The sequence below is a fragment of the Podarcis cretensis genome (genome assembly GCF_951804945.1).
Source record: "Podarcis cretensis genome assembly, chromosome: 4".
In the NCBI taxonomy this organism is placed as follows: domain Eukaryota; kingdom Metazoa; phylum Chordata; class Lepidosauria; order Squamata; family Lacertidae; genus Podarcis; species Podarcis cretensis.
Window position 1 is genome coordinate 54,749,953 of NC_137173.1, and position 25,773 is coordinate 54,775,725.

The window sequence follows — 25,773 nt, forward strand, 5'->3', positions numbered from 1 at the left end:
TACTAAAGAAAAGCTACTTCCTGAGGTTTAAGAAGGAGAACTCTTCAAGTTACGGAATGCAGACATACATCATGTCTGTAGAGATTGAGGCGGGGGGAGATCAAATGTAATATTTTCTTTCAACACAGACAACTGCTTTGAGATTTTCCACCCAGACAGCCTTGAAAACTGCCTGCAGCCTTTGCCAATTACTACTGACAAATACCACTTGGTTCTGAGTGATGTTTTAAGTGAAATAAAACAGTGAGGAAAACTGAACATGATGAAAGGGCTCCTTCTCTTTTCTTTTCCCCCCCTTTCCTAAGAGGCGACTACAAGTTATATATTCACAAGGAAAGGTATATGCTTCCTATCCATGACAAATTCCATATGAAGTCAAGAGCCGAGGCAAACTTTGTTTGACAGTAAGAGGAAAGGAAAACTGAACTCATTTTCTTGACTTCTAAAACATATATTCTTTTAATTTTAAACAAAGGAAGAGAAGCTAATACAGTACCCCTGTTCAACATCATTCTTCACAATATCAGTTCTCTAATGGGGTAAACTGATTCCTTACTGTGTGTGCGTGTGTATAGGATACTTGCAGGATCTTTGCAATACAGACTCTCGATATTTTTAGCATTATAAAATGCTTTGAACACAACAAACCAGCAGCCATTTTAAGAGGCATAATCATCACGGGCAACTAAAATAAAGATACAGATATAGAAGTACAGCTCCCTTAAAGTGTACATGAACCTTTGTTTGACACCAGGAATGAGATGTCCTGTGCTTTATTCAAAATTTAAAACAAGCAGGAATTAGGGTTTCTTTGCCAAACTAAACAGCCACTATGCCTATCAACACTTGCTACTGCACCCATATCTTCAAATATACATCACTACTCATTTCTTTCTACTATTCCACTTTAGAATAGACTGTTCTAAACAAGAATAATACTTTATTCTATTCTCCCTCACACAAAAAACACACCCCTTGGCCTGCTGCTTGCAGCTTTCATTACCAGGAAGGGGAATCAGATGACATCTGTCATTAACCCCAGTTTAGCTGATCCTTGGGCATGTAAAATACAAACCTCTGCTGGTCAATATAGCACAACCAATTGCTCCTAAATAGCAGCATAAGAAAACAAAACACATCCTGAACCTTGGGAAGATTCTGTGGACTAAACATGTTAACAAACAGGCATGGGTGTGCAAAACCACACACCACACATTCCTTGTATGAGGCACTTGTGGAAATCCATAGCAATATGTTCTTGTGAAGGTCAGTATTATAACTAACTGGGTATACAAGATCAATGGGTTATTGGTTTTCAAAGGTTATCAACATGTTCTCAATGGGAAGATCAGTGATGGGAAACATGCTTCCCTGAAATAACTTACTTGCTGCTTCCAACCTGAAGGCAACAGTGGAGTTTTGTGTGCATGCTGTATAGCAACGTCTTGAGTGAACTCGCTTCTCTCAGCAGTCACATACAAAATAACTTCCTCAATAAGTCAATGTGTAAAAGGTTTCCAGGTTGGTAAAGTATTTGAAAATTACTGATTACAGGTTGGAAGCAGCAAATTTACTTGTTTGTAAATAAAAGTCTTTATATACAGGCATCATCAAATATCTGCAATCAGCATGCAAAGTATTCAAGGGAAGCAGAGCTGAGGGGCTGTGTCTGCTCAACTGCCCAGGTTGATGGACAGTTGGATATGCCAGGATCTCTGTGGGATATGGGACACGTGGATTGACCCTGGACTGGAGACTTGACATGCTGACTTGCCGCCAGGTAGGCCAGGGGTTTGGGACAAGTGTGTATCAAGCAACAAAATTTAGGACTTAGATTTTTAAGAGCTCAAAAGCTCTTCTAACAAAACTTAACCCAGTGTATTTGGGTAACTGGAAATGTTGTCCAGTGAACAGGCACTTAAACTTTCTCACTCTTCCAAAACCTCAAAGAGCTATTACGGTTGCATGCTGCAATTCCCTGCCAAGACCATTAATGGTCAATTTAACTGGACTCCACTGGAAGGAAGTGCAGGCCCCGGTGGTGAAAGCTATCAGGAATCACTATCATGTGCTTTATTGCAAATATTAAATAATGCCGTTAGGAAGGATTTGAACCTCCCGCTTTTAAAGCAGTTGCCTGGTAGACTGATGGGCATTATGGCAGAATTCATTTGAAGGGGGAGGATAAGTAGATAACCAGAAGGGCAGCCTTTTAGAGGTTGGTAATGAAGTTGAGAGCTCAGATCATCTCACAGTGAGCTTCAGATATATGTAACATTTTGTATGTCTTGTCTGTGTTAAGCTTCATGTGATGTTGTCTGGGGTCTGTTACTCCAGTTATTTTACAATGAGCCCATATAAATAAATGCAATCTGACCTGACCAACCCCTAGTGCTGTCTACTTTGGGGGGACTTAATATGCTGTACGCTTATTAAAATGGGCAAACAATTCTCTTTGAAGAGGTTTCAGAAATACACTTTTGCCTTACTTTTTCTTGAATGGCAAAAGTCAGTGAAGAACTTCACTAGTGAAAGAACAAATATATTTTCAAGCATTCTTCTTTTTAAAAAAATAATAATAAATTTTCAGTAAAGGGTAGCTTCCACTGCAGTATACATGTGCCCTCTAGTGCACTGCTATGTAAACAGCAGTGGTTTCTCAAAAATGATCTTGCCAACGCCTTCTGCATTTGTCTTGAGTTTAGCACATTGCTTCCTTTGCAAGCAAGGCATGTCTAAAGTACATTACTCCCCCCCCCCCCGCCAAATGCTGGGAACTGCAGTGTGTTAAAGGTGCTGAAAATTGTAGCTCTGTGATGGGTGAACAGAATTTTGGAGTGTTTGGTGTGCATGTGACCTAGGTGAAGGTCGACATGTCTTGCAATTACACCTTTTAAAAAGGTTTGTTTCTTATGGCTTGTGAGGAAGAGGACACCATGATTTAACCGTATTAAAAATATTACTGACATAGTAGCTAACAAACAAAACCAAGCTATTAGTAATAGCTTCTTCTGCACATTCAATGGGCAAGATGCTTATTCACTTTTGCAGTGCTTTTGCAACATAAGATGCTATGCATAATCTTCAGCAGCAGCGCTGAGGCTGGGACAGCAATTTGCTGAAAACCGGGGGTCACTGTAGCTGAACTTTAGAATCATAGAATGGTAGAGTTGGAAGGCACCTCGAGGGTCATCTACTCCAACCGCTTGCAATGTAGGAATCTTTTGCCCAACATGGGGCTCGAACCCATGACCTTGAGATTTAAGAGTCCCACTGTCGTGCTGACTCTGTGTATATATACAAGCAAAAAATATAAAACACCTCAAGGTATTTGATTTACATTTTTCACCATATACTGGAATCAGTAACAAGCTTCATCCAAAGGCCTTTAGTCAGTATCCCCAACCTACTAGGCCAGATCCAGAACAGACCCACCCTCAGGCGGTCTGAGCAGAGCTGTCTTTAGCCAGGGGTGCAGGGCACCTGGGCGCCAAATTCTGGGGGACACCAGGCACCCGCCGCTGAAGCCACCTAAGCTCCTAACTATCTACCTGTTATGAAATAATAAATAATTTTGTTCAAGCTAGAAAAACAAAATACATATATACCTAGGTATTACTGAAATGTATACCTACTGTTTCACTAAAGGACTTTTGACTTTGTGTGGTCATTTACCAAAGACGCACCATGCCAGTGGCGGTGCTTGTCATTCACAACAGCGGCGCTTGTCAGACTTGGGGGCGCTGGGCAGATCTTTGCACCCAGGTGGTGCATATGGTAAAGACTCCCCTGGGGGTGAGGGGGCCATTTTTCACAGGTAGGCGGTCACTCAGCTGTTGTCATATGTCTCAAAGGAAATGCACTCGAAGTGCTCTGCCGATTCCTCCATTCTAGCCCTTTAAATTAACCTTGTTCTACTTTCCCTGTCAAAAGCAACGCTTGTGTGAGGGGATAAACCACTCTCAGCTCAGTCCCAGCAGTTGGTGTATTTGGGGCCAAATTTAGAAGGTGCAGACTGCAAGTTCTGCTTACAGAGGGACAAGTGGATGCACAGTGTAAGATTCCCAACTGTTCCTCTGCAGCCACAGCTGTACCTGCCCCACATACGGCATCAGGTGAGAGGCAAGTGAGCAGGGTTGGGGGGGGGGGAACCCCAGCAAGCCTAATTAGTCCCGCTGGCAAGAAACAACATCATTAAAAGGCCCCAGACCCTGGGCCATTGGCAAGGGACAGGTTTCTTTGCCCTACAAAGGAAGATTCATTCTACATTCTGGTCAGAGACAGACTTGCATTGACCCAATGTCAGCCGATCAGATAGCAGAGCACTGTCTCCTGCTGTATTAGACTTTTGCCTGGAATCATTCAGCCTCTGTTCTGATCCTGTCTTGTTTCTTCAGCCACACAGTCCAACTTTAAGGAGAGTCTAGACAAACAAACTTCACAGCTTAATTGTTTCGGCACCACCAACATCACCCACCCACCCACCCCACCTACAGCATGCCTTTCAGAATTCCAATATGGCCAGCACCCTTAAGCAACAAATAAGGACAAGGATTAAATTCATGCTGTGACAATAAAATTCAGCCCATAACGTACATTTAAACTGCTTTTATGCTTATCAAACTATCTTTAAGGTTCTCCTGGCTGCACATTTTAACCATAAAATGCTAGGAATTTGTGTGTGCTATTAGCACAAAAGCAAAAATAGCCCCAGGTGGATGTGAAGCACAGCCTATGTTTACAATCCCTGTAACAAGTCCAGCCTGCGTTTAGTTTGCAATTAAAGCAAGCTAGGCATGTTTCACTTTGCAGCAGGGCTAACCTTTTCTTCCATTCTCCCTGTTTATCGTCTCCATCTACACTCATAGATGCACCATGCTGCAAATTGCTTCATATAATTCATGCTGTAAAAAAAAGTCCCTTTCTTCTAACGTGGCTTCATATTTCTAAGGAATATTTCACTTCTAAGAACAGTGAATCCTTAAAGACATCACTTACTGATCTTTTCCCCTTAGTGAGTGTCATCTTTTGACATTTCATTCATAATGTACTTAAAAGCTTTAATTAACAGAGTTTGAAAGTTGATACTATCTTATCTTTTCCTGAATAGACAGGTCTAAAAGCACTAATGCAAGATGAATGATTCCCACATTTTATAGCTGAAGCTGGGAAACTAAAAACCATTCTAATGATAGCTGTAAAATGATATCAAGGGAGCTTCTGAGATCACCACCCTCTCCCTTTCTTCATGAGTACCTGACTAGTAATAACCAGCAGGGGGAATAAAACACGGTGCCTTCCATTGTAGAAGGTATATATTCAGGGTAGAAGGTATATACTCTTTCCTGTAAACTTTATTATAGCTAACAATTGTTTCGCTGTTAAATTTAAATAATGCGCTAAAGTGAAATGTAACAGCGTCGCACGTGTCAGTCCTCTTGGCATTTAAAAAATATGTAGTTGCGGAAAAAATGCTAAGTACCAGAAAAATACTTAGCTATGCAATGTGCTAGCTGCTTCATGATCTCTCCCAGGATAAATAATGCTAAAAAGAGTAAAATCTGTCTTTGCTTGGGGGGGGGGGGGTTGTTAAGCCTTATAAACAGATGGAGAAAAGTCAGGTTACTAAGCAGCTCTGATGAATTCCTCAGACAGTCAACACACAGACTGCGTAAAAGGAAAATTGCCATATTGTTAATGATGCCTTGCTCTCAAAACTAACAATTCAACCTTGTTCATGGGGATCCTAACACAAATTCTGAAATTCACCCTCCCACACGAATTCAGGAGTTTTGCTCATCTTCCAAGTCCTTTCTTGCTGTCTTGCTTCTGATGGAGGTTTGGCTGGTGGGGATAAAAAGGCCTCTTTTTATCATGGTCTCCCCACAGGCAGGTGCAGCTGACCCCTACCCTATTGTCCACTTTTAAAACTGTCTTTTTCCTCCCCACCCCCACCACCATTAATGGCAACTCTTAGGGTTAACTCTTATGGGTTTGTATTTTCCCCCTCCCCCAATCTCTCTTCTATTTTATTAAGCTCCCTTCAGTGGCTTTTAAATTATTTTACTGTGGTACTGTTCTACTCAAATTGTTGCAAGCCGCCTTGTGTCTGCTTTGCAAAGAAAATGGGGGATACTAAGTTTTATAATTTAAGTAAATAAATAAGCAAGCTAGTGGCTTTTGCCAATAAATAAATAATTTATTATTTATACCCAGTCCATCTGGCTGAATTGCCACAGTCACACTGGGCAGCTTTCAACACATATAAAAACATAATAAAATATCAAACATTAAAAAAACCTCCTGATACAGGGCTGCCTTCAGATGTCTTCTAAGAGTTGCAGTGTTATTTATCTCCTTGACATCTGATGGGAGGGCATTCCACAGAGCAGGCGCCACTACCGAGAAGGCCCTCTGCCTGGTTCCCTGTAACCTCACTTCTCGCAGTGAGGGAACCGCCAGAAGGCCCTCAGAGCTCAATCTCTATGTCCAGGCTGAACAATGTGGGTGGAGATGCTCCTTCAGGTATACAGGGTCAAGGCTGTTTAGGGTTTTAATGGTCAGCACCAACACTTTGAATTGTGCTCAGAAACATACTGGGAGCCAGTACAGATCCTTTAGGACTGGTGTTATATGGCCCACTTCACACCAGGTATTCTATTCTGTGATGCAACTCTGTTCCAAGGAGGTCAGATTGTGGTGGAATGTAAATGCTGAAGAATCTCCGCTGACATTTGCAAGATCTTTAGGTCTTCTGTACGCAATGCCTCAACCAAAGTTAGCTGGCTTGCAAGATGATGGCGATCACTTTTTAACAGAGAAATCTGAAAAGTGAAAAGGTAAAAAGATCATTAATAAAATCCTATTGGACAGAGAGGCACAGTTTAAGTTTCCCCACCTATTTGTGATGGAGTGCAGAGAACCAATATTCATGGCTCCTGCACAATTATGCAATTGTCCATTGAAAACTATAATAGCCAAGTTACAGATCATAGATTTAGAATAACATTCTTGATGGAAATCCATTAGCTAGAGGTATGGTGGGCTCTTCCTTGCTGGAAGTGTACGAGCAGATGGATTTCTTGCATCAATGAGGAGGAACATCTACATTGCCAAGAAGAAGGCCCCATGCAACTTCATTATTATTATTTGCATTTCCTTATCATTTACTACAAAAATGTCTCAAAGTGCTTAGGATTATAGAAGCACACATAGCGCTAAATTATATACATACATACATACATACATACATATTTATATATGAACTTTAATTAAAATAATTATATTATACTGTTTTCTATACAAATTGAACCATCTTCATTTCTGAGTGTTAAGCTGGTATGACAGAAATCAGTGTGCGGGATTTTCAGTCTTTTGGGGATCCTATTTCTCTTAAATGCAAGTAGGAAAGGGGTTTTTTTCCCCGTTTGAGTTTCACCTCCAGCCCTTGTGTTACAGCAGGCTAATTCATTCAAACAGATACCTTCTGAAGGGCATGCTGGGTCTCCTCTGTCAATGACATACATATTTTTGTTGCGAGATCCAAACTCTTCTTTTCATTCCTCTTTGAAACTACATCACCAAGCAACACTTTCTTCCAGGAAGTACTACAGTCAATAAATGTAAACACATTTTAGGTATTTTGCTTCTGATCCAGCCATCAGACAGCTAAACAAAGTCCAACAATGGCATTCAAGAAATGCAACTTTTGCATTAGCGGCCATTTTCAGCAAACATTTGCTACTTACAATTGGTCTGCTTCCAGACATAGCAGCTTGAGAGCCGTAAGAAGTCTCCAAGATGGCCCATCCCAGTCAAACGTCAGATTACTAGAGACGAAAATAACAAATCATTTTTAAAAGAATCTATATCCAACATATTTTATAATAGCAGCCTCGTACCCAGCACCACTTGGGAATTCTAAGCAATAATAAAAACTTAGTGCAGTTTTGAAAAGTTCAGTCCAGCCTCTTGATTCAAAATAGCAGCATCCAATTGTACCCTAACTTGGAGGAAAACCTGCTCCTTATCCTCATGCAAAATATGATTATGGTATGTCCAGAGTGAACAGACAACTTTCCAAAATATGTAGTACATACTGCATACATACAGTGGTACCTCGAGTTAAGTACTTAATTCGTTCTGGAAGTCTGTACTTAACCTGAAACTGTTCTTAACCTGAAGCACCACTTTAGCTAATGGGGCCTCCTGCTGCCGCCGCGTGGCCAGAGCACGATTTCTGTTCTCATCCTGAAGCAAAGTTCTTAACCTGAAGCACTATTTCTGGGTTAGCGGAGTCTGTAACCTGAAGTGTATGTAACCTGAAGCGTATGTAACCCAAGGTACCACTGTACTGTATATGACACACACATTTATTAATATTAGTACAATTTATAAAAGGATTTCTTTACTTGATTATATTTTATCCACTTTTTGTCTAAGGTTTAAGCATGGGAGGCACTCACTGATCAAAACATCCTAACCTATCTTCTTTGTTGACCTGAAGTTATAAACTAAAATCACAGGAGGGAGGCTATTGCGTCCCCAGATGCAAATGTGTACTTAACTCTAAAAGGTTGTTTTCTTGTAAAATTGAAAGTTTCGTATGCCTCTGCTTATCTTCTGGAAGGATATATTTGAGTAACGTTTCTGAAGAAGAAAAAATGTTTAAAGCAAACAAGTTATGAGAGTTACGGTAACGAAGAAGCCTTTTGTGTGTCTCTAGCACTATTAACTATTAGCATTTCTGCTGAAAATATTTTAGGAAACAAAGCCAAGAACACATTCGCTCTCACTTGTGGCTGGGTGCTCACATAATTTTAGCATGACTGTCTGACTTCACTGGCGTAGGGGGAATCTAGAAACACACATGTGCTGTGGTTGCTCGACTAGAGGAGGAAAAGCAGGTTTTCCTTTCCCCAAGAATGGTCATGTCCACACCATACATTTAAAGCACTCTTACAAGTCACTTTAACCATTAGGACATTCCTACAAAGAATCCTGGGAGCTGTAGTTTGTTAAAGGTGGTGGACAGTGTATTTCTGTGGCAAGCAAACTACAGTTCCCAGGATTATTTTGAGAAATCCATGACTATTATAAAGAGCCATTTAATGTATGGTGTGGATGTGATCAGTGGGCGGGAGAAGGAAATTGTGTGTGTGTGTATGCTTGTTTAAAGTGAATGTATTTTGATGGAATAGAATATGATCATTTTGTGGAGGGTTTGGCAGGTGTACTTTAAGTTGCCTTGTCTCTGAGACTAAAAGCCTTCCCTACACACACACACACACACACACACATATATATATATATGAATGACATGACTGAGATACCATTCCATCAGAAAAATTTCAAAGAAATTTGCATAAAGCAATGTTTAAGAAAATACTGATAAAATCAAACTTTAAACTCAAGTAGACATAAATAAAATTTATCAGCTGAAGATACAATCTACGCTTTAAAAACAAACATGCACAATAAAATTAAGTGTCTGAGTATGCGTGCCTCCCCCTGCCAAAAAAAACCCCTATATAAAACAAGTGGCTTCAGCCTAGATGTGGAGAGTTGGAAATGAAAAAACCAAAACAAAATGCAAAACCCTAGAAAAGAAAAACCAAGGAAAAAGGAAAACCAAAAACAAGCTGGCTATTTAAAAGCACAATAAAAAGGTGGGAAATCTGCCTACGGCTTAGATTTTCCCTGCCAGCCCTAACCAGAGTGTGTGGGGGTTGTTATTATTTAATTGATTTACAATCCAAGTTGAAGCAACAACATTAGCTGCAAAATATAATAGCTGACCGCAAAGAGCACACTGCACACAAATACCAAAGGATTAAACAGAGTGTAAAAACCAGCAGCTAAAACTTAAAGGACAAACAGATGCCGAGTGGCAGAAAGCTGAGTTTTCTCAACCAATTCCATAGCTAAGCCAAGATGACCATTAGCACTAACAGCAGAGTGCTAGGATAATGTGTGTACCAGGATAATGTCAGCTCTCAACAGCAAAGGATGATGGCATCCCCTTCAGTGATCAAAATTCGCCTGGCACATTTTGCACCAAGTGAAGATGGCTGGGCACCAGGATGGTGCCTGACATCTCCATCATCCGGAGGAGCATGCCTGAGGATCCTTGGATCAGTTTTCACACACTAGCAACACATCCTGTGTAATTCTGTTATATTTCATTGGCACAATCAGAATGAATTTCAGGAACAAAAAAGTTCTATTGAAAAATATGGCTTTTGAAGCATCTGGCCCAACAATGGCAACTTGGGATTCCATTTTGGCGACTAACCCTGGTTTAAGGAGCCATTTGGCACCTAACATTTATGTCCGAGTTTCTAACTCTGACCTCCATCATTCCCATAGTTATAAGCCAGAGGTGGGCAGGCTTTGGGAAGATGTGATACTGCCACTAATAGTTACAAGTAAAGGACAACCTCACTGTGGTCTTATCATTATTCTACTACACAATGCATTGCCCTGGTTGCTTTTCAAAGACAGCCCTGCCCAAGACTCGCAAGATGAACTGAAGTCAGGCAGCTACAGTGCAGAGCTAGCTGCAAGTGGTAGCTGGAACCCTTAAAAAATGGTAGTAGAATTATAAGCTCCGCCCACTGAGTGGCAGGTTGGCCCTGTCCTAAGCCTCCAGTAAAACTGCATCACCCATCAATGTCAAGATCAAATCTAAAATTTACCTGTCCCAACATGCACACTGCTGTGTGGATTAGAGTTCGCAACAAAACCATATTCGAGAAGCAGGCGCTGATTATCATGTGGGCCATAACAAATAAATACTTCTTTGTATTTCTGACAGCCTGAAAGTGTTCTTATTTCATAACACTTTGTCTTCTCATTAAATGCAGCTTTCACCTTGGAGGAGGAGGAGGGAGGAGAGAATAAGGCAGTTTTATCTGAAAAGAAAGTTCATGAGAACAGACCAAGCCTAAAATGTTTCAAGCTATTTGTGAACCACTCTTCTTCCCAACACCAAGGACAACAGAGAATACGAATGTGTGGAAACGGCAAATTTAAATGCCAGTGCTGGAGGAAATGTTGAATGTTTGGTGTCCAACTCTTGATTGTGTGCCGCAAATGGCGCCTTCACATCTTACTCACTTGGAGTGTCCCTGTGTGGTGCAAGGGAATTAGGACCGCAGCTCCTGGCCCATGCATTGAACATGGAGGTCTACCAAAAGGCAGCTATGTGTGAACTCCTGCATAGGAACTCCATACGATCACAACCACCACCACCCCAATACACACACCATTTTGAGGATAAGCAGCTGTTCATGCAAAGGTGTATTTTTGCCAACACTAACACACAACATGTGTGTCCAAGGAGGGTCCAAGGAGTTGGTAAGTTGTCTGCCCTGGTTGCGCATTCCCTGAAGGAGCAGGTGCAGAGTTTGGGGTGCTCCTAGATCCAGCTGGGTCACTGGAGGCACAGGCATCCTCAATGGTTGGGTGTGCCTTTCCTACTAACTTCTATTGGCAAGACAGCTGCAGCCGTTACTGGGTCAGGTTAGCCCAACCACAATTGTCCATGCATTTGTAACCTCACGGTTGGTTTGTGCTCCATGTGCCCTTGGGGGCTGCAGCTGGTGCAGAACACAACTTCTATCACCCCCAAGCGATGGTCAAGAGGGGCCTGGGGCAGATAGGAATTGAAGCTCGAAACAAGTGGAGTGCACCAGGTTGGGGAAGGTTGATCTACTTCATAGTCAAAGCAGAACATTAAACACAATGAGCCTTCCAACAATTAAAGTACTATAGTCAGCAGAACGACGGATGGCCCCTTTTCCCTTTTACCTGGGCTCTGGCAGAACACACGGCTTAGTTTGGGAAAGTATTAAAAGTGGAAATTTTTTGCGCGGAACACAGGGAGGAGTAATGAAAGAAGGGTACCTTGAAAGAAGGCATGGCTGGCTGGAACCGTTCGCACTGCACAGTTCAGTTCCTACTGTTCATGCCAATTTCCCACCCTCATATTCTAGAAACCTGGCTTCAATTAGCTTACCTGGACAGCTGGATTGTGATTTAGCAGATCCAAGTAAGGAGCCAAGGCATATGTATTTGACTCCCTAGAGAAACAGTCCTCCTGAGAATGTTTCATATACACTGTCCTGGTATTAACGGTGCACCAAGCCCACCGAAAGGCACTATAGTTAAAGACAGATGCTATGTCTTCAGAAAACAGAGGCTGTAAGGAGAAGAAAAATGGCTGGGATGAAACAAACAGCTCCTGGACCCGTCTTCTTTGCTCAAGGGCTTTTCTTCTTAAGGGCACAGGGAAAAGGCTCACTGTTTCTTGCTCCAAACAAACAGGGCAGGTATATGTTTCAGGTAGGAGATCCAGGTATGGCTTCCACAGAGATTCCTCCTTGCAAGTACACTTTTCTGCTATTAAAAATGTACACAGTGCTGTCAAAGGAGAAATGGGGGGTCTCCATCTAAAGGTAGAAGAAAACATGAGAACCACAAACCCTCCTTACTACATTCCTATAGCTTTAAATGACACAGAAAGCTGCTCACGTAGCATTAAGACTGACTTACGTCACCATCGCCCATTAAATGCTATGGACGCAGAACAGAGTAGGGGCAGCCAAGATGGCAACTTCCAGATGCTGCAGACCTTGTGACTCTCAAATGCCCCAGCCAGGATGGCCCCAAAGATCAGGGGTAATGGGAGATGTAGTCCACGGCATCTAGAGGGCACGACATTGACTACTCATACTCCAGAGTAAGCAAATTAACCAGAGGATCCAGTTTGTCTGTGTGTGATGGATGGGCCTTGGGGTCATCCTCACGACACCCAGAAGCCAGTCATGGCTGGGCAGAGTGTCAACCACTCAGGAGGCGGTGGAGAGTTAAAAGACGGAAAGTTTAACTGTCAGGTCTTAAATAGGGCTTAGGCTGTGGTAGATTTTAGGAAGGGTTTGGCTGGGAATTAGCTGGGCTTGCTGTAAAAAGACTCAGATGCTTTATGCTGTATAAATATTTAATATTTCATTTAATCAAGGGAAATATTATGTAAGCAGCTGAAGAGGAGAGGACAGAGGGTGAAGAAAGAGCTGGCGGGGGGGCCCTTTTCACATCTTCTGGACCCCCTAGGAAACTCAGCAAACCTGCTGTACGGTCATACCTTGTGTTACGTTTGCTTCACATTGCAGCTTTTCAGGTTACAAACGCAGCAAACGTGCAAGTGTTTACTTCCAGGTTTGCCATGCACGCACGCGTAGAAGAGATCTGCGTGCTTCGCACACACGCAGTAGCGGCACTCTACTTACGGGTTTTTCAGGGTGCGAATGGCACCCCAAAACAGATTGTGTTCCTAAGTAGAGGTACCACTGTACCTGGAATTGGGTGTGGAGAGTGCAACTGAATGGGACATGGCTGTGGGCAGCCTGAGGAAGTACCATCCACCTTGGGCCTGCCCATAAAAAGCAAGCCTAGAGTGAGAAACGAGGGTGATGTCTGTGGCTTCTAGGAACTCTTCTCATTGTGAGACTTTTGTGAGTGAGCCGAGAGTTTGTTTGAACCATGAGTGAGAACCCGGAGCCTGAGAAGGAGGAAGTGCCAGAAGGAAAATGAACCGATATTCTTGATTTTTATATATTAGCAACTTTGTTTACAAATAACATTTTTATATCCAACTGTATTTTTGTAATATTTTGTTTAAGTCATCTGTTGCTGCTTCAGTTTTCTGTACACCACAGAGATATTTTTATTATGTCCTGCAAATATTTTGCAAGAGCATAAACAAAGAGATAGAAACCAAATAAAACACAATTGGAGTCAATGATTTTTAACCACTTCAGTCTTGTTCATCTGCTTGCACCTTAAGATACAATTCTCTAACCACTTACCTGAGTGCAAGTCCTACTGAAATCAGTGGGGTTTGTTTCTAAGTAGACTATAAGGGCAAGGACATTTGCAGCACATCCCTGCCCATGGCTACTCAGAAGTATGTCCCACTGTGTCCAATAGAGCTTACACTCCAAAGTAAGCGTGTGTGAGGCTGCAACCAGTTTTTGTTCTGAAGTAAAATACTTTTCTTCTGCTTCTACAGTGGTACCTGGGGCTACATACGCTTCAGGTTACAGACTCCGCTAACCCAGAAATATTACCTCGGGTTAAGAACTTTGCTTCAGGATGAGAACAGAAATGGCGCAGCAGCAGCAGGAGGCCCCATTAGCTAAAGTGGTGCTTCAGGTTAAGAACAGACCTCCAGAGCAAATTAAGTTTCTAACCCGAGGTACCACTGTATTAGTTTTTATTGTTTTGAAAGTTTAGCATATATACTGATCAATAATTCTAGAGAAAAAGAAGCAGAGAAAGGGTAATTTTAGTTTTAATTTCCATTACCTTTCCCTTGCTTGTTTTTCCTTATTAGTTATCATTATAAAACTGTTCTGTGCAATACAATCCTATGCATGTTTCTTCAAAAGTAAGCCTTGTCTACTGGCTAGAGTATATTCCCATGTTGAGTGCATTTAGGGTTGTGGCCTAAATATCTGAATTTCCTGTGGACATACTTTATTTCACTGTTCTTTTCATATATGTGTCTTCAAATATATAGCACCAAATAACTTCTCTATCTGCATGGCTATGCTGAAAGTGATGGAAATGATTCTGATAAGAAAAAGTACAGTGTGAGGAATGCTAAGAGTAGGTTCAAGGGAGAGCTAGGAATTCTTGATAGACAGAATTCAAAATTGTATTAAGGGATTGTAAACTTACTTTATGATGTATTCTCCAAGGTAGCTGCTAAGGACAGTATTAGTGGTGAGCAAGCATTTTTCAGGCAATGAAATAATCAGCTCTTCTGCCTATGGTTTTTTAAAAAGAAAGAAATCAGAGTGAACATACTCCCAAATACAATTTGCAACAAGAAATGTCAAAATGCACACATAATTAGCACTATTGGGTCAAGAAAAAAATATTGCACTGATGAATCTAAGAAAAAATTATTATGGCTGGTCTGCAGCTTAACAAAGGGCATTAACTTCAAAGAGGCTTCCCCCCTCCCCCCCCCCAAAAAAAAGACTGAAAGTTGTCACTTGAAACAAGACAAGCACTGGGCACTTTAGATACAGACTATATTACTCAATGGAGTGCTGAAAGATTAGTAGCCCTGGTTATAAATCATTGGCAACAAAAATATATTTCTGTTCTGATTAACAGTTGAGTAAAAACCAGATGAACCATAGTTTTTAATTGGTTGTCAGCACCTTTCTACAGTTCTTTACAAGTTATATTTAGCCATGAATGTATGACTTGAAGGTCAAAAATTTCTATTCTGATTTTTATTGTGGTCAAACCATTACAAGATTACCTCAATTTTGTTAATTTCACACACTGAGTATTTCTAGCAAATTCACTACTAGGAGTTGACCACCTCCTATGCCAATTATTTCAGAGGAAGTGGTAAATACCAGCTTTTACCACCTGGTGGAGCAAAATCATTCACAATAACTTTACACAACAAAAATTATGTTAAGAAACTGGCCATACACCAATCTACAAAGCTCAGAAATAATTGTTTTTAAATGGTTCTGTTTACCCCCCCCCCCACTTCAGAATCTGATTCTGTGAATCCAGTATAGTCTAGTGCAAAGGCAGCTTTAAGACAGTTGTTAATACACTGGTACCTCGGGTTAAGTACTTAATTCATTCCAGAGGTCCGTTCTTAACCTGAAACTGTTCTTAAACTGAGGTACCACTTTAGCTAATGGGGCCTCCCGCTGCTACACGATTTCTGTTCTCGTCCTGAAGCAAAGTTCTTAACCCGAGGTAATATTTCTGGATTAGCGGAGTCTGTAACCTGAAGTGTATGTAACCTGAGGTACCACTGTACTATACACAAGGATACCATGGAGGGGGTAGAGGGAGGGATCTCATATTTTCAATCTGCCCCAGAAGTTGTGCACCAGCCCCTTCTTTGGAATACAAACCTGAAGAGCTTTTGTGGTCATCAATCCTCTTCCTGTCTCTAAAAGACAAGAGAGAGAAAGCTGCAATGAAATTGGCTCCTGGGCTCTCCAGAAAGCTGCAAATGGTTGTTAACTGGTGGTCCAAGAAAAGAAACAGGATCGGGGGCAAGAATTTAGAAGTGGTTTGTATCTTCACTACCACTAGGTTCCCCAGAGATATGCAGTATTAATTATTTCATTATTTGACTTGTGAAGCAACTCAAAGCAATTTGACATTACAAGAAAAGCATGTATAAAACAATTTCATACACATGCATACTGCATATCTAAATAGACTGCTCAGGCCTCAAGGAAACAAGGCAGAAGGAGGGGGGAGAACACAGAAGACTTTTAGAAAGCAAAAAACTCATGGAATGCTTAATCAGAGTTATAAATAGGGCATGTAAGCTCCTGCCTTCAAACTTTTGCCCCGGAGGCTCTCCCCGGATCACCTGTAGTTTCAAACACAAACAGAACACTCAAATACAGCTGCAGTTTGTCAGAAAAATATTATATCATTACCTGAAAATTGTGCTGGCCGTAATTTATTATCTTCATAGCCTCTTTCTTTCAGCCATTTCTTTAGCAGCACATATTCGTGTTTGTGGCTAAGATTTACTGAAATCATTACACAGAAATTATCGGGCTATGGCATTCTTTCATTAATGACAATTCACCAAAATATGGTTTTCACAGCAACGTAACTACTATACCTGAAAATCACAACACTGGGGAAAAAATGGATGCCATGAAAGTACTTTGGCTTAGCGGAATAAACAGAATAACTTGGCAGTACAGTAGCAGGACTATGCTCCTCCCCGATAAACCTATTGTATCAATGTTACCCTATACACAGGAAAAAATAGGGGATAGGAATTTCATCTTCCTATCTGCACTATACAATGTGCATTAGGGTTCACTAATCACTTAGGCTGCAATCCTTAGCACACCAGACATCAGAGTACATCCAACTGAACACAGTGAGGCCCACTGCTCAGAAAACATGTACAGGAGCATGTTGTTACACTGTGTTGGCTCAATGGCTTTTATGAACATTAACCCCAGTTGCAATACTGAATTAACTCCTAAGCTAGTGTTGTTTTCCCATGTCACTGATAAAAAAGTTCAGTAACAATATGACACCCTGGTTTGTAAGAATGTAGATCGGCTTTCCCCAAGCATTTGCCCTCCAAATGTTTTGTATTACAAATCCCATTAAGCTGTATTGGCTTAGGTTAAACTTCTTCCATTTGGGGAAGGCTAGGCTAAATGTTGGAATGCTACATCTCAAAGCATTCATTGGCCCAGCATGTGCTAAGATAGGATAAACTTCACTTTTAGACTTTGTTTAGCTTTCCGAGGTTTGAGCGTGCCTTAATAATAAAAGGCCTTGAAACAAACAAACAAAAACACATTACCACCACATAAAGACAAACTTCTCGATTGTTTTCTTCGCCTCTTTCGACATGTTCGACCTTTACTCTTCTTCATGTTAATCAAAGGCCTTCAGATTCTGTACATCAAACTCTGCATGGAAACAAAATGCATTTCTTACAGTAGTTTTTTTCAGTTGCTATAGATACAAAAATGTTTTGCCCCATGATAATGTTGGGAAGAAACTTTCATGGCCAACACACTCATAGATGGCTTACCACAAAAAACATCAAATGTGCAAAGAAACAGGGAACAAAAATCTCATCCTCTTGCATCCACTGAACTAACTCATTTTGGAACAGACCAGTAATAGCCAACTAGTTTTCTGGTTGCCTATCTTCATATTGCCAAAACAGAGTGATGAGGGAGGCATTGGTAGGCTTTGGTGACCCCACAAGGTTTGAAGAAATACAACTCCCCCCCCACACACACACAACTATTGTGGGAGGGAGAGGTTCTAAGGGGGTGGGTGGGGAGGGAAAACAGAAAACAGCCAATAAACACAGACCGTGTAAATAGCCAAGTTCCCTTCATCCCTGACCACTGGTCCTGTTAGCTAGGGATGATGAGAGTTGTAGTCCCAAAACATCTGGAGGGCCAAGTTTGACCGTGCCTGGTGTAAAGCATGCACCAAAATCTATCAGAGTGGTCTTAAAAGTTCCATGCTGTATTAAGTTGTTCTCTAAAAATCTGCACCAAGTTAAGATATACTGCAGAGTAGTTCATCACATATTTGGTGCCAGCTGCACTGCATGTGGGTTTACTGTTGGCAAAAATATTAAGCGTTTCTAACCATAATTGTATCTCCAAAACTAATTTCTGAACATATAAAATGAGACTATTCAGCAGGATGGCTAGCCCTTGCCACCAAATACCAGCTGCTGGGGGCCAAAAGCAGGACAGGGTTTTGGCCTTCAACCCCTGCTTGTAGGATTGAAAGGGGGCAACTGACAGGCCACTGTAGAAAGGAGAACTAGAGACAGCCTGAGGGCTCTTTATTGGTCGGAGGAATCCATAAATATGGGGTGGGGGGGTTAGAAAGAAGCAGAAGCAAATCCTCATTTACTATTCCCTCATTTCACTACGATCATAAACACACGAATACCAATCCTATATATTATATAACGGTGCTTTTTTCTATTAAGAAAAAAGTTTAGGTACAGCACTTTCATTTTGACTCAAGAGAATCACCATTTTATAGTTCAAATCGGGGAAAATAAACACAGTACATGGACAAAAGTACAAAGATTCACAAAATGTTTAGCCCTGTGTGCTCCCAGGAAAAAAGCCCTGCATCCAACAGAGCTCCCGCCTATGTAAAAACAGCACATGGCCCAGGCTGCAACACAGAGCGACGCGGCCACCCGGACGTCTGCAGAGACGTCTGCATTGGGATTTGCTGCCTCCCTAAGGAACAAGCCGCGCGGCATCTCGGCGCCCCGGCAACTCCACTCACCGAGCTCCCCGCAGCCCCACGCGCCCCTCGGCAGTCGCCGCGCTTCTCCCTTCGGCTGCCACCGCCCCCAAACTCTCGCGGGCTCCTTCCCAGGCTGCAAGGGGCCGGAAGAGGCGGGCCTTGTCATTCCACGGCCGCCGCCTCTCAGCCAATCCCCTGGCGATTCGAGAGACCGGGTCGAAGGAGCGCCGCTTCCCATTGAGCGGAGACTAGAAAGGCGCACGCTTGCCTCCTTCACCCCAGCAGCTGCGTCGTCGATTCTGGGGATCCCCGCTTAGAACAGGCGCAGCTCTTTAAGGCGCCTCCACCCGGTATAGTTGGAAGTGGACCAGCTTTGCAGCAGCCTGGTTTCCGCAAAGGTTTTTCGCGCCAATCCTACATTATAACTTTTGTTTTCCTAACCTGTAGCCGCGCAGCGACACTGAGGAATTTATTTGGACCGCAGTTGTCGCTGGGTGGTGTTGGCACGTCTGGATCCTAATGCATTCAGCGAGTGCGCGGGTTATATGCGGGGTGTGGCTACTGGGAAGGCTGCAGCCGGACGATTGTGCTCTGCTCTAGGGAGCATTTGCAGAACTGCCCTTGTTCATTTTTCTGAGCTGCTCTAGGGTGCAGCGTCACGGTAGGGAGTGGCTTGTAGCTGTACAGTAACGCGAGAAGTTCCCTTGGGGAAGTCCAGCCAGATGGGCGGGGTATAAATAATAAATTGTTATTTTTATTATTATTGACCCTGAACCTTCTTTCTTTGTAGTCAGCTATCTGTTCTATCTTTCGAGTTATGCCACTGAGAGATGTGCTTTTGACCAGAATGGGTACAAAGTGATAACACTAGAAAGCATGTTGCCAGCTTCGTGCTTTCGGCTTCCCCTCCTGCATTGCACGACTGCATTTGTAACCGAAAGGTCTTTTTCTTCCCCCTTCGTTTGGCCTCCCTGTTCACGCTTAGGTTACCCCGTTGCAAGGTTATGGCGCTCTAAAGCGGTGCTTCCCAAACTTTTGGGGGCCACTGCTCCCTTGGTTGTATAAACACATCCTCAATGCGCACTGCCCTACGCTGTGAAAAGTTTGCACGACCCACTAAGAAAGATAACACAGTAAAACTCAAAAATAAATAGCATATTAATTGAAAATCTAATCCAAACTAGTTTAATTAATTCAACAAAGTGGATGAGGATGCAGGGGTGCCAGTATGATAGTCGTTTACACCTCCAGTGCCACCCCTGCCACCCACTTGCCTCTTTGCAACCCCCCCCCAGTAGATACCGCCCACTTTGGAAACCACTAATTTAAAATGTAGATGGATTTAATGTTGACTCACGACACAGGGTATTTTATCAATAAAGATCTTATGTCAGTGCCATGGCTAAATTGTGCTTTGGCTCATAACTGGTGCCATGGCTTACAATGCAAACGGGCCCAATCCAGTTTTCTTGAAGCACAGTCCTGTGCCTTTCTACTCAGAAGCAAGACCCGCTCAGTTCAGTAAGACTTACGTCTAGGTAGGTGTTATAAGATTGCAACTTGGGACTCTGCATAGGTTCCAAAGTGGTGTACCAGTTTATTATTTTTTAGCTTACAAGGGGTAATTTATAGAACCAAAATCACACAAAATTCAAATAAAAGCCATTCAATACTATTGTTGCAAAAGGTTTGATAGAATCACCTTTTTAGCTGCGAATAAATTAACCATCTCATTCTTTCTGATATTAATGTTCCTTTTTAGTTACTTTGAAATTTCCTTGGCAGGGAGAATGTCTAGTACTCCAGTAGCTGTGGTGACTGGATCCAACAAAGGCATTGGGCTGGCCATCGTGCGGGCTCTATGCAAGAGGTTCACTGGGGATGTTTACCTAACAGCCCGGGACATCCAACGGGGCAAGGAGGCAGTGGCCAGGCTTCAGGAGGAAGGGCTGAAGCCACAGTTCCACCAGCTGGACATCACTGATCTGCAGAGTATTCAAACCCTCCGTGATTTCTTGAAGGAGAAGTATGGAGGATTAAATGTGCTGGTCAACAATGCAGGGATTGCTTTCAAAGGTAAAATACATTTATAGTCTTTGGCTGCAATCATGCAGTCTGGCTGCAGGTTAACTCTTCTTCAGGCTCCAGCCTTTGTCATTTTCTCTCTTGGTGAGTGAATGTGTGTCACTTTCTGGTGCTTCCTCACTTTAATTGCCTGGTTACCTGCACTATGAACAGGTTGCTAGGAAGAATTGTCCAGAGTAATAGACAGAGCATTTCTAATTGCCAGCTACAGAGTGTGGTGGAGCAGCATAGCCATACCCACAGTGCTTCTGCTCATGCAGGCTGGGATAGAAGTTGAGGGGAGCAGGAAAAACATCTAAACTGGCAAAGCAATCACGTCCAGTGCCATATAGTGATGTGAGAGGCACTGGATCGTGGTCCGGCTCAGCCCCATCACTAGTGAGGCTTTTTGTGGGACATCAGCTGTGGGAATCCTGTCAGTGGTACTTCCAGTGGGTTGATTGGAAAGCTCTGTGCTGGAAGGAGGTTGGTGCCGTATCAAGGGCAGAGGATGGGTTTTGGGTGGACCCCTTCTAATACAGTGGTGCCTTGCAAGACGAAAAGAATCCGTTCCGCGAGTCTCTTCGTCTTGCGGTTTTTTCGTCTTGCGAAGCAACCCTATTAGCGGATTAGCACTATTAGCGGCTTAGCGGCTTAGAAAAAGGGGGGGAAAGCGAAAAAAATCGCAAGACTCGCAAGACGTTTTCGTCTTGCGAAGCAAGCCCATAGCGAAATTCGTCTTGCGAAGCGCCTCAAAAAACGGAAAACCCTTTCGTCTAGCGGGTTTTTCGTCTTGCGAGGCATTCGTCTTGCGGGGCACCACTGTACTTTAATTGTAATGGTGTGCCATATCATCTGGATATAGTATTTTTTCTTATAAACTATTTATTTGTTTTATTGATTTTTATTCTCACCCTTTAAAAAGAAAATTTTCTAATGAATATTCAAAATAACACTAAGCTAATGAAGGAACAAAAGCAGGTTTTTACAAAGTTTATATTTTCATAATGTCCATTCTGATTTTTGTTTGCTTTCTCCCTGCCATGTGGCAAAAAGTTGCAGATACAACTCCATTTGCTATACAAGCGGAAGTCACACTGCGAACGAACTTTTTTGCAACAAGGGATATTTGCAGAGAATTGCTACCACTGATGAAACCTAATGGTAAGTGCTCCACACTGACTTTAGGGGAAAATATATTTAGATTTAGGCTGTAACCTTACACTTACCTGGGATCAAGGCCTATTGAACTCAACATGAGGTGGGGTGGAGGCAACAAGCATAACTAAGGCTAGTTTCTTCTTAACATTTTCCCTTTTAATAGGCAGAGTGGTGAACGTATCTAGCATGTGCGGGGCTTCAGCATTGTCCCAATGCAGCCAAGACTTGCAGCAGAAGTTTCGGAGTGACACAATCACTGAAGAGGAACTAGTGAAACTCATGGAAAAATTTGTAGAAGACACCAAGAAAGGAGTGCATGAGAAGGAGGGTTGGCCAAGTACAGCTTATGGCGTGTCCAAAACTGGATTAACGGTTCTGTCCAGAATTCAGGCAAGGCAGCTGAATGAGACGAGGAAAGGTGATGGTATTCTCCTGAATGCCTGTTGCCCTGGGTGGGTCAGGACTGACATGGCAGGTCCTAAAGCCCCCAAATCTCCTGATGAGGGAGCTGAGACTCCAGTGTATTTGGCCCTCTTACCCCCGGGAGCCGATGGGCCCCACGGCCAGTATGTTAGTGAAAAGAAAGTGCAGAAGTGGTAGTTGTTCAGTGTACACTGAATAATGCATTTGCATTGTTACTACTAGCTTGATTACTAGCAGTAATAATGCAAAAGCAGATGTGGGCTCTTCCACTGGGATCTGCTGTAACAGTCGTGGCAGGCTCCCATGCAAAGGAAGAAAGTGTTTCATAAATGCATCATATTGTCTGTTATGCGCCTGTGCAAATAACTATTTTGGTTTGGTGTGTGCATGTGGCAGTTTGTGAGCATCTTTTTGCTACATTTGCTCTTCCCCGGATTTGGGAAGCTGTCTTGGATTAATGTGTATTTTCCAGCTATTTTGAATTATTTTTGTTTCACAATGTGTGAAAACCATTTCCTTTTTGAATTTTAAAATGTGGATACATGATTTTCTCTCCTGTGCAAGGCTGTTTTATTTAATACAGAAATCAAGCCATTATAGCCTTTACTGCAAATATGAATGCATGAAATAAGTAAAATGGACATGATGGCTCAGCAAATTTAATTTGGACTGCTGTGGTGGGGAGGGTGCACGTGGGCTGTATAAAGAGAACCAATTTGCACTCTTAAACCCCTAGAAATAATTCACTCCACTGTTAGCATAGCAAAGATCCTCCAAGATCAGGAAAACACAAAGGATCGTTATTACACAATATATAATTGTTAGAAAATAAAAGTTGAGTGCTTTCTCTGTAAAAGGATCTCTTAACACCCGTACAAATGAAACTGAAACTAATATTCATGGATCTTTGTTTTTGATTAATAAAAATGTATTCTAAACAATATACATGCATGCAATTTTCATATGTTTGATGATAAAGCACATATTTAAAAATAAAAGGCTTGACCATGTTTACCTCTGGTTTTTTTGTTATATTTTAAGGGGTCTGCATAAAGCAGAAAGGGGAGAGATGCACTTATCCTGTATTGTTTTGTTTTTAAAAATTATACAAGTGATGGGGAAAATTGTGTTTTCTACATATAAATGATCTTATGAATGCCATATTATACAGAGCCATCTCAGTGACAATGGAAACACTACCTGTGGGAATAATTTCACCAGCAGTGCTGTACCTTCTTCTCCCGATCAGTACCAATAGACTTCGATGATTTTTAAAAACCAATACTTAGGCATTATTTTTGGAATAATCAATTAATTTTAATTTTGAATCTTGAGAAGTTGACCTATCATCATACACAGTACGATAGGAATCACTTCTCCAAGTACTTGCCAAAACAGTACCATCCACACACAAGAAATAAGTAGCAGTTAGCTTGGGAAAAACTTAAGATATGCAAAAGTGGGCTGGGGTGGGGGGGCTCAGTGGAGAAAATAGCCCAATGGGAACTTACCTTAAGTGGACATAATGCTGACTGTTGGAATGGAGGTGGGGACTAGAATCCTGAAGTGGAATAGTCCATATGGCAACAATTAGCTGCAGATTCCACTTCCCAAGCAATGAAATGCAGGAGCATGTTTTGTTCATTTTGGTAAGCCTCCTTTTCTTGACTAATTTGGCAGCCCCACCTGCCCTTCTTTCTTACACACAGCCAGGGGCTGACTGGGCCTGTGACTGGCTTTGACCCTACTGCTGGGCTCCATAATCACTGCAGATGCAGACAGCAGTCCCAAAATTAAAAGAGGCCTGCTTCTTGGGAGAAAAGTGATGACAAACCTAAACAGCATCTTAAAAAGCAGAGACATCACCTTGCCGACAAAGGTCCGTATAGTTAAAGCTATGGTTTTCCCAGTAGTGATGTATGGAAGTGAGAGCTGGACCATAAAGAAGACTGAGCCAGTGTGGTGTAATGGTTAAGAGCGGTAGTCACGTAATCTGGGGAACCGGGTTTGCGTCTCCACTCCTCCACATGAAGCTGCTTGGTGACCTTGGGTCAGACACACTTCTTTGAAGCCTCTCAGCCCCACTCACCTCACAGAGTGTTTGTTGTGGGGGAGGAAGGGAAAGGAGATTGTTAGCCGCTTTGAGACTCCTGAAGGGGAGTGAAAGGCGGGATATCAAATCCAAACTCTTCTTCTACTACTGATCGCCGAAGAATTGATACTGTTGAATTATGGTGCTGGAGGAGACGCTTGAGAGTCCCATGGACTGCAAGAAGATCAAACCTATCCATTCTTAAGGAAATCAGCCCTGAGTGCTCACTGGAAGGACAGATCCTGAAGCTGAGGCTCCAATATTTTGGTCACCTCATGAGAAGAGAAGACTCCCTCGAAAAGACCCTGATGTCGGGAAAGATTGAGGGAACAAGGAGAAGGGGACGACAGAGGACGAGATGGTTGGACAGTGTTCTCGAAGCTACAAACATGAGTCTGACCAAACTGCGGGAGGCAGTGGAAGACAGGAGTGCCTGGCGTGCTCTGGTCCATGGGGTCACAAAGAGTCAGACACGACTAAACAACAACAACTGCTGGGCTGCCCTCCCAGTCCCTTTGGGCACCACCCATGGCTGCTTCTGCTAGTAAAACATGAAGCACCCAATTTTCATCAATTGTACCACTATCCACTCGCCCTGCAGCCCTCTGTGCCATATCCCACTTTTGTGGAAGATCTGGCAACTGTTGGCAGCACAGGGGGCTACAGTGAAATAAGGAGATGAGCTTGGATGAGCAAAAATGCTTTCCATAATCTCAACTCTTCCGCTCACGTAATTTTATTTTCTCCTCATTTTAGTTACAGTACTGTACTTCTCTATAGGTTTCCCTTTCCTGACTTCCTCTGTTGCTTCATGTCAGATTTCAACTTCTTCTAGCTGCTAATCAACTTCATGGCCTTGGTGCTTCTTATCTTTGTTCCTTTTCCTCTATTCTCCTTAGCCTCTTGGCTAACCACAAATCTTCCGTTTATACCTCCCTTCCTTTGTGCTAGTTTCTATCTTCAAGGTTTATTTCTTGTGCTAACTTCTTCCCTAAGTAATTATTTTGTATTTTTATGTTGTGAACCACTCTGTGATCTTCAGATTGGCAGTGTACAAATTTAATAAATAATACTAAACTCATTCTCTCTCTTGCATTGTCCTTGCATTGTCCCCACCAGCACCATTTTCTTTCTATGCCTAGGCTAATGCATGTAGTCTCTCTTTCTTCTTTTTACTTTGTTCAACCTTTGCAAAGTTTCCACACTCC

General features: G+C 42.3%; 2 protein-coding genes across 5 annotated transcripts; one reads left to right on the forward strand and one right to left on the reverse strand.

Moving 5' to 3' along the window:
* Window positions 1-6,178: 6,178 nt before the first annotated feature.
* Window positions 6,179-19,473, reverse strand: SETD4 (SET domain containing 4). 4 transcript variants are annotated; one of them, XM_079974930.1, is made up of 11 exons: window positions 19,267-19,473; window positions 17,393-17,501; window positions 16,497-16,582; window positions 15,957-15,994; window positions 14,743-14,831; window positions 12,020-12,452; window positions 10,698-10,872; window positions 8,568-8,649; window positions 7,749-7,829; window positions 7,484-7,607; window positions 6,179-6,824 (listed from the first exon to the last, which is right to left on the reverse strand). In XM_079974930.1, the coding sequence occupies exons 2-11, from the start codon at window positions 17,440-17,442 to the stop codon at window positions 6,690-6,692; spliced, it is 1,293 nt and encodes a 430-aa protein (XP_079831056.1). In that variant the 5' UTR covers window positions 17,443-17,501; window positions 19,267-19,473; the 3' UTR covers window positions 6,179-6,689. The 4 variants fall into 4 exon arrangements, with proteins under 4 accessions (XP_079831056.1, XP_079831054.1, XP_079831055.1 ...); XM_079974928.1 differs by having other exon boundaries at window positions 16,497-16,592; XM_079974929.1 differs by lacking the exon at window positions 19,267-19,473 and adding an exon at window positions 18,865-18,969.
* On the forward strand, window positions 19,088-23,487 carry LOC307215593 (carbonyl reductase [NADPH] 1-like). Its single transcript, XM_079974975.1, has 4 exons — window positions 19,088-19,223; window positions 20,611-20,901; window positions 21,946-22,053; window positions 22,214-23,487. The coding sequence occupies exons 2-4, from the start codon at window positions 20,616-20,618 to the stop codon at window positions 22,648-22,650; spliced, it is 831 nt and encodes a 276-aa protein (XP_079831101.1). The 5' UTR covers window positions 19,088-19,223; window positions 20,611-20,615; the 3' UTR covers window positions 22,651-23,487.
* The last annotated feature ends 2,286 nt before the right edge of the window (window positions 23,488-25,773 follow it).

Coding starts and splice junctions, on each gene's coding strand:
- SETD4 (XM_079974928.1), bottom strand. CDS start 17,465: ATGAAGAAGAGTAAAGGTCGAACATGTCGAAAGAGGCGAAGAAAACAA. Junction 10,873..12,019: donor ATCACAATCCAGCTGTCCAG/GTAAGCTAATTG, acceptor TCCTCCTCCAAG/GTGAAAGCTGCATTTAATGA. Junction 6,825..7,483: donor CCCAGCATGCCCTTCAGAAG/GTATCTGTTTGA, acceptor TTCACTTTTCAG/ATTTCTCTGTTAAAAAGTGA.
- LOC307215593 (XM_079974975.1), top strand. CDS start 20,616: ATGTCTAGTACTCCAGTAGCTGTGGTGACTGGATCCAACAAAGGCATT. Junction 20,902..21,945: donor TGCAGGGATTGCTTTCAAAG/GTAAAATACATT, acceptor TGTGGCAAAAAG/TTGCAGATACAACTCCATTT. Junction 22,054..22,213: donor ACCACTGATGAAACCTAATG/GTAAGTGCTCCA, acceptor CCCTTTTAATAG/GCAGAGTGGTGAACGTATCT.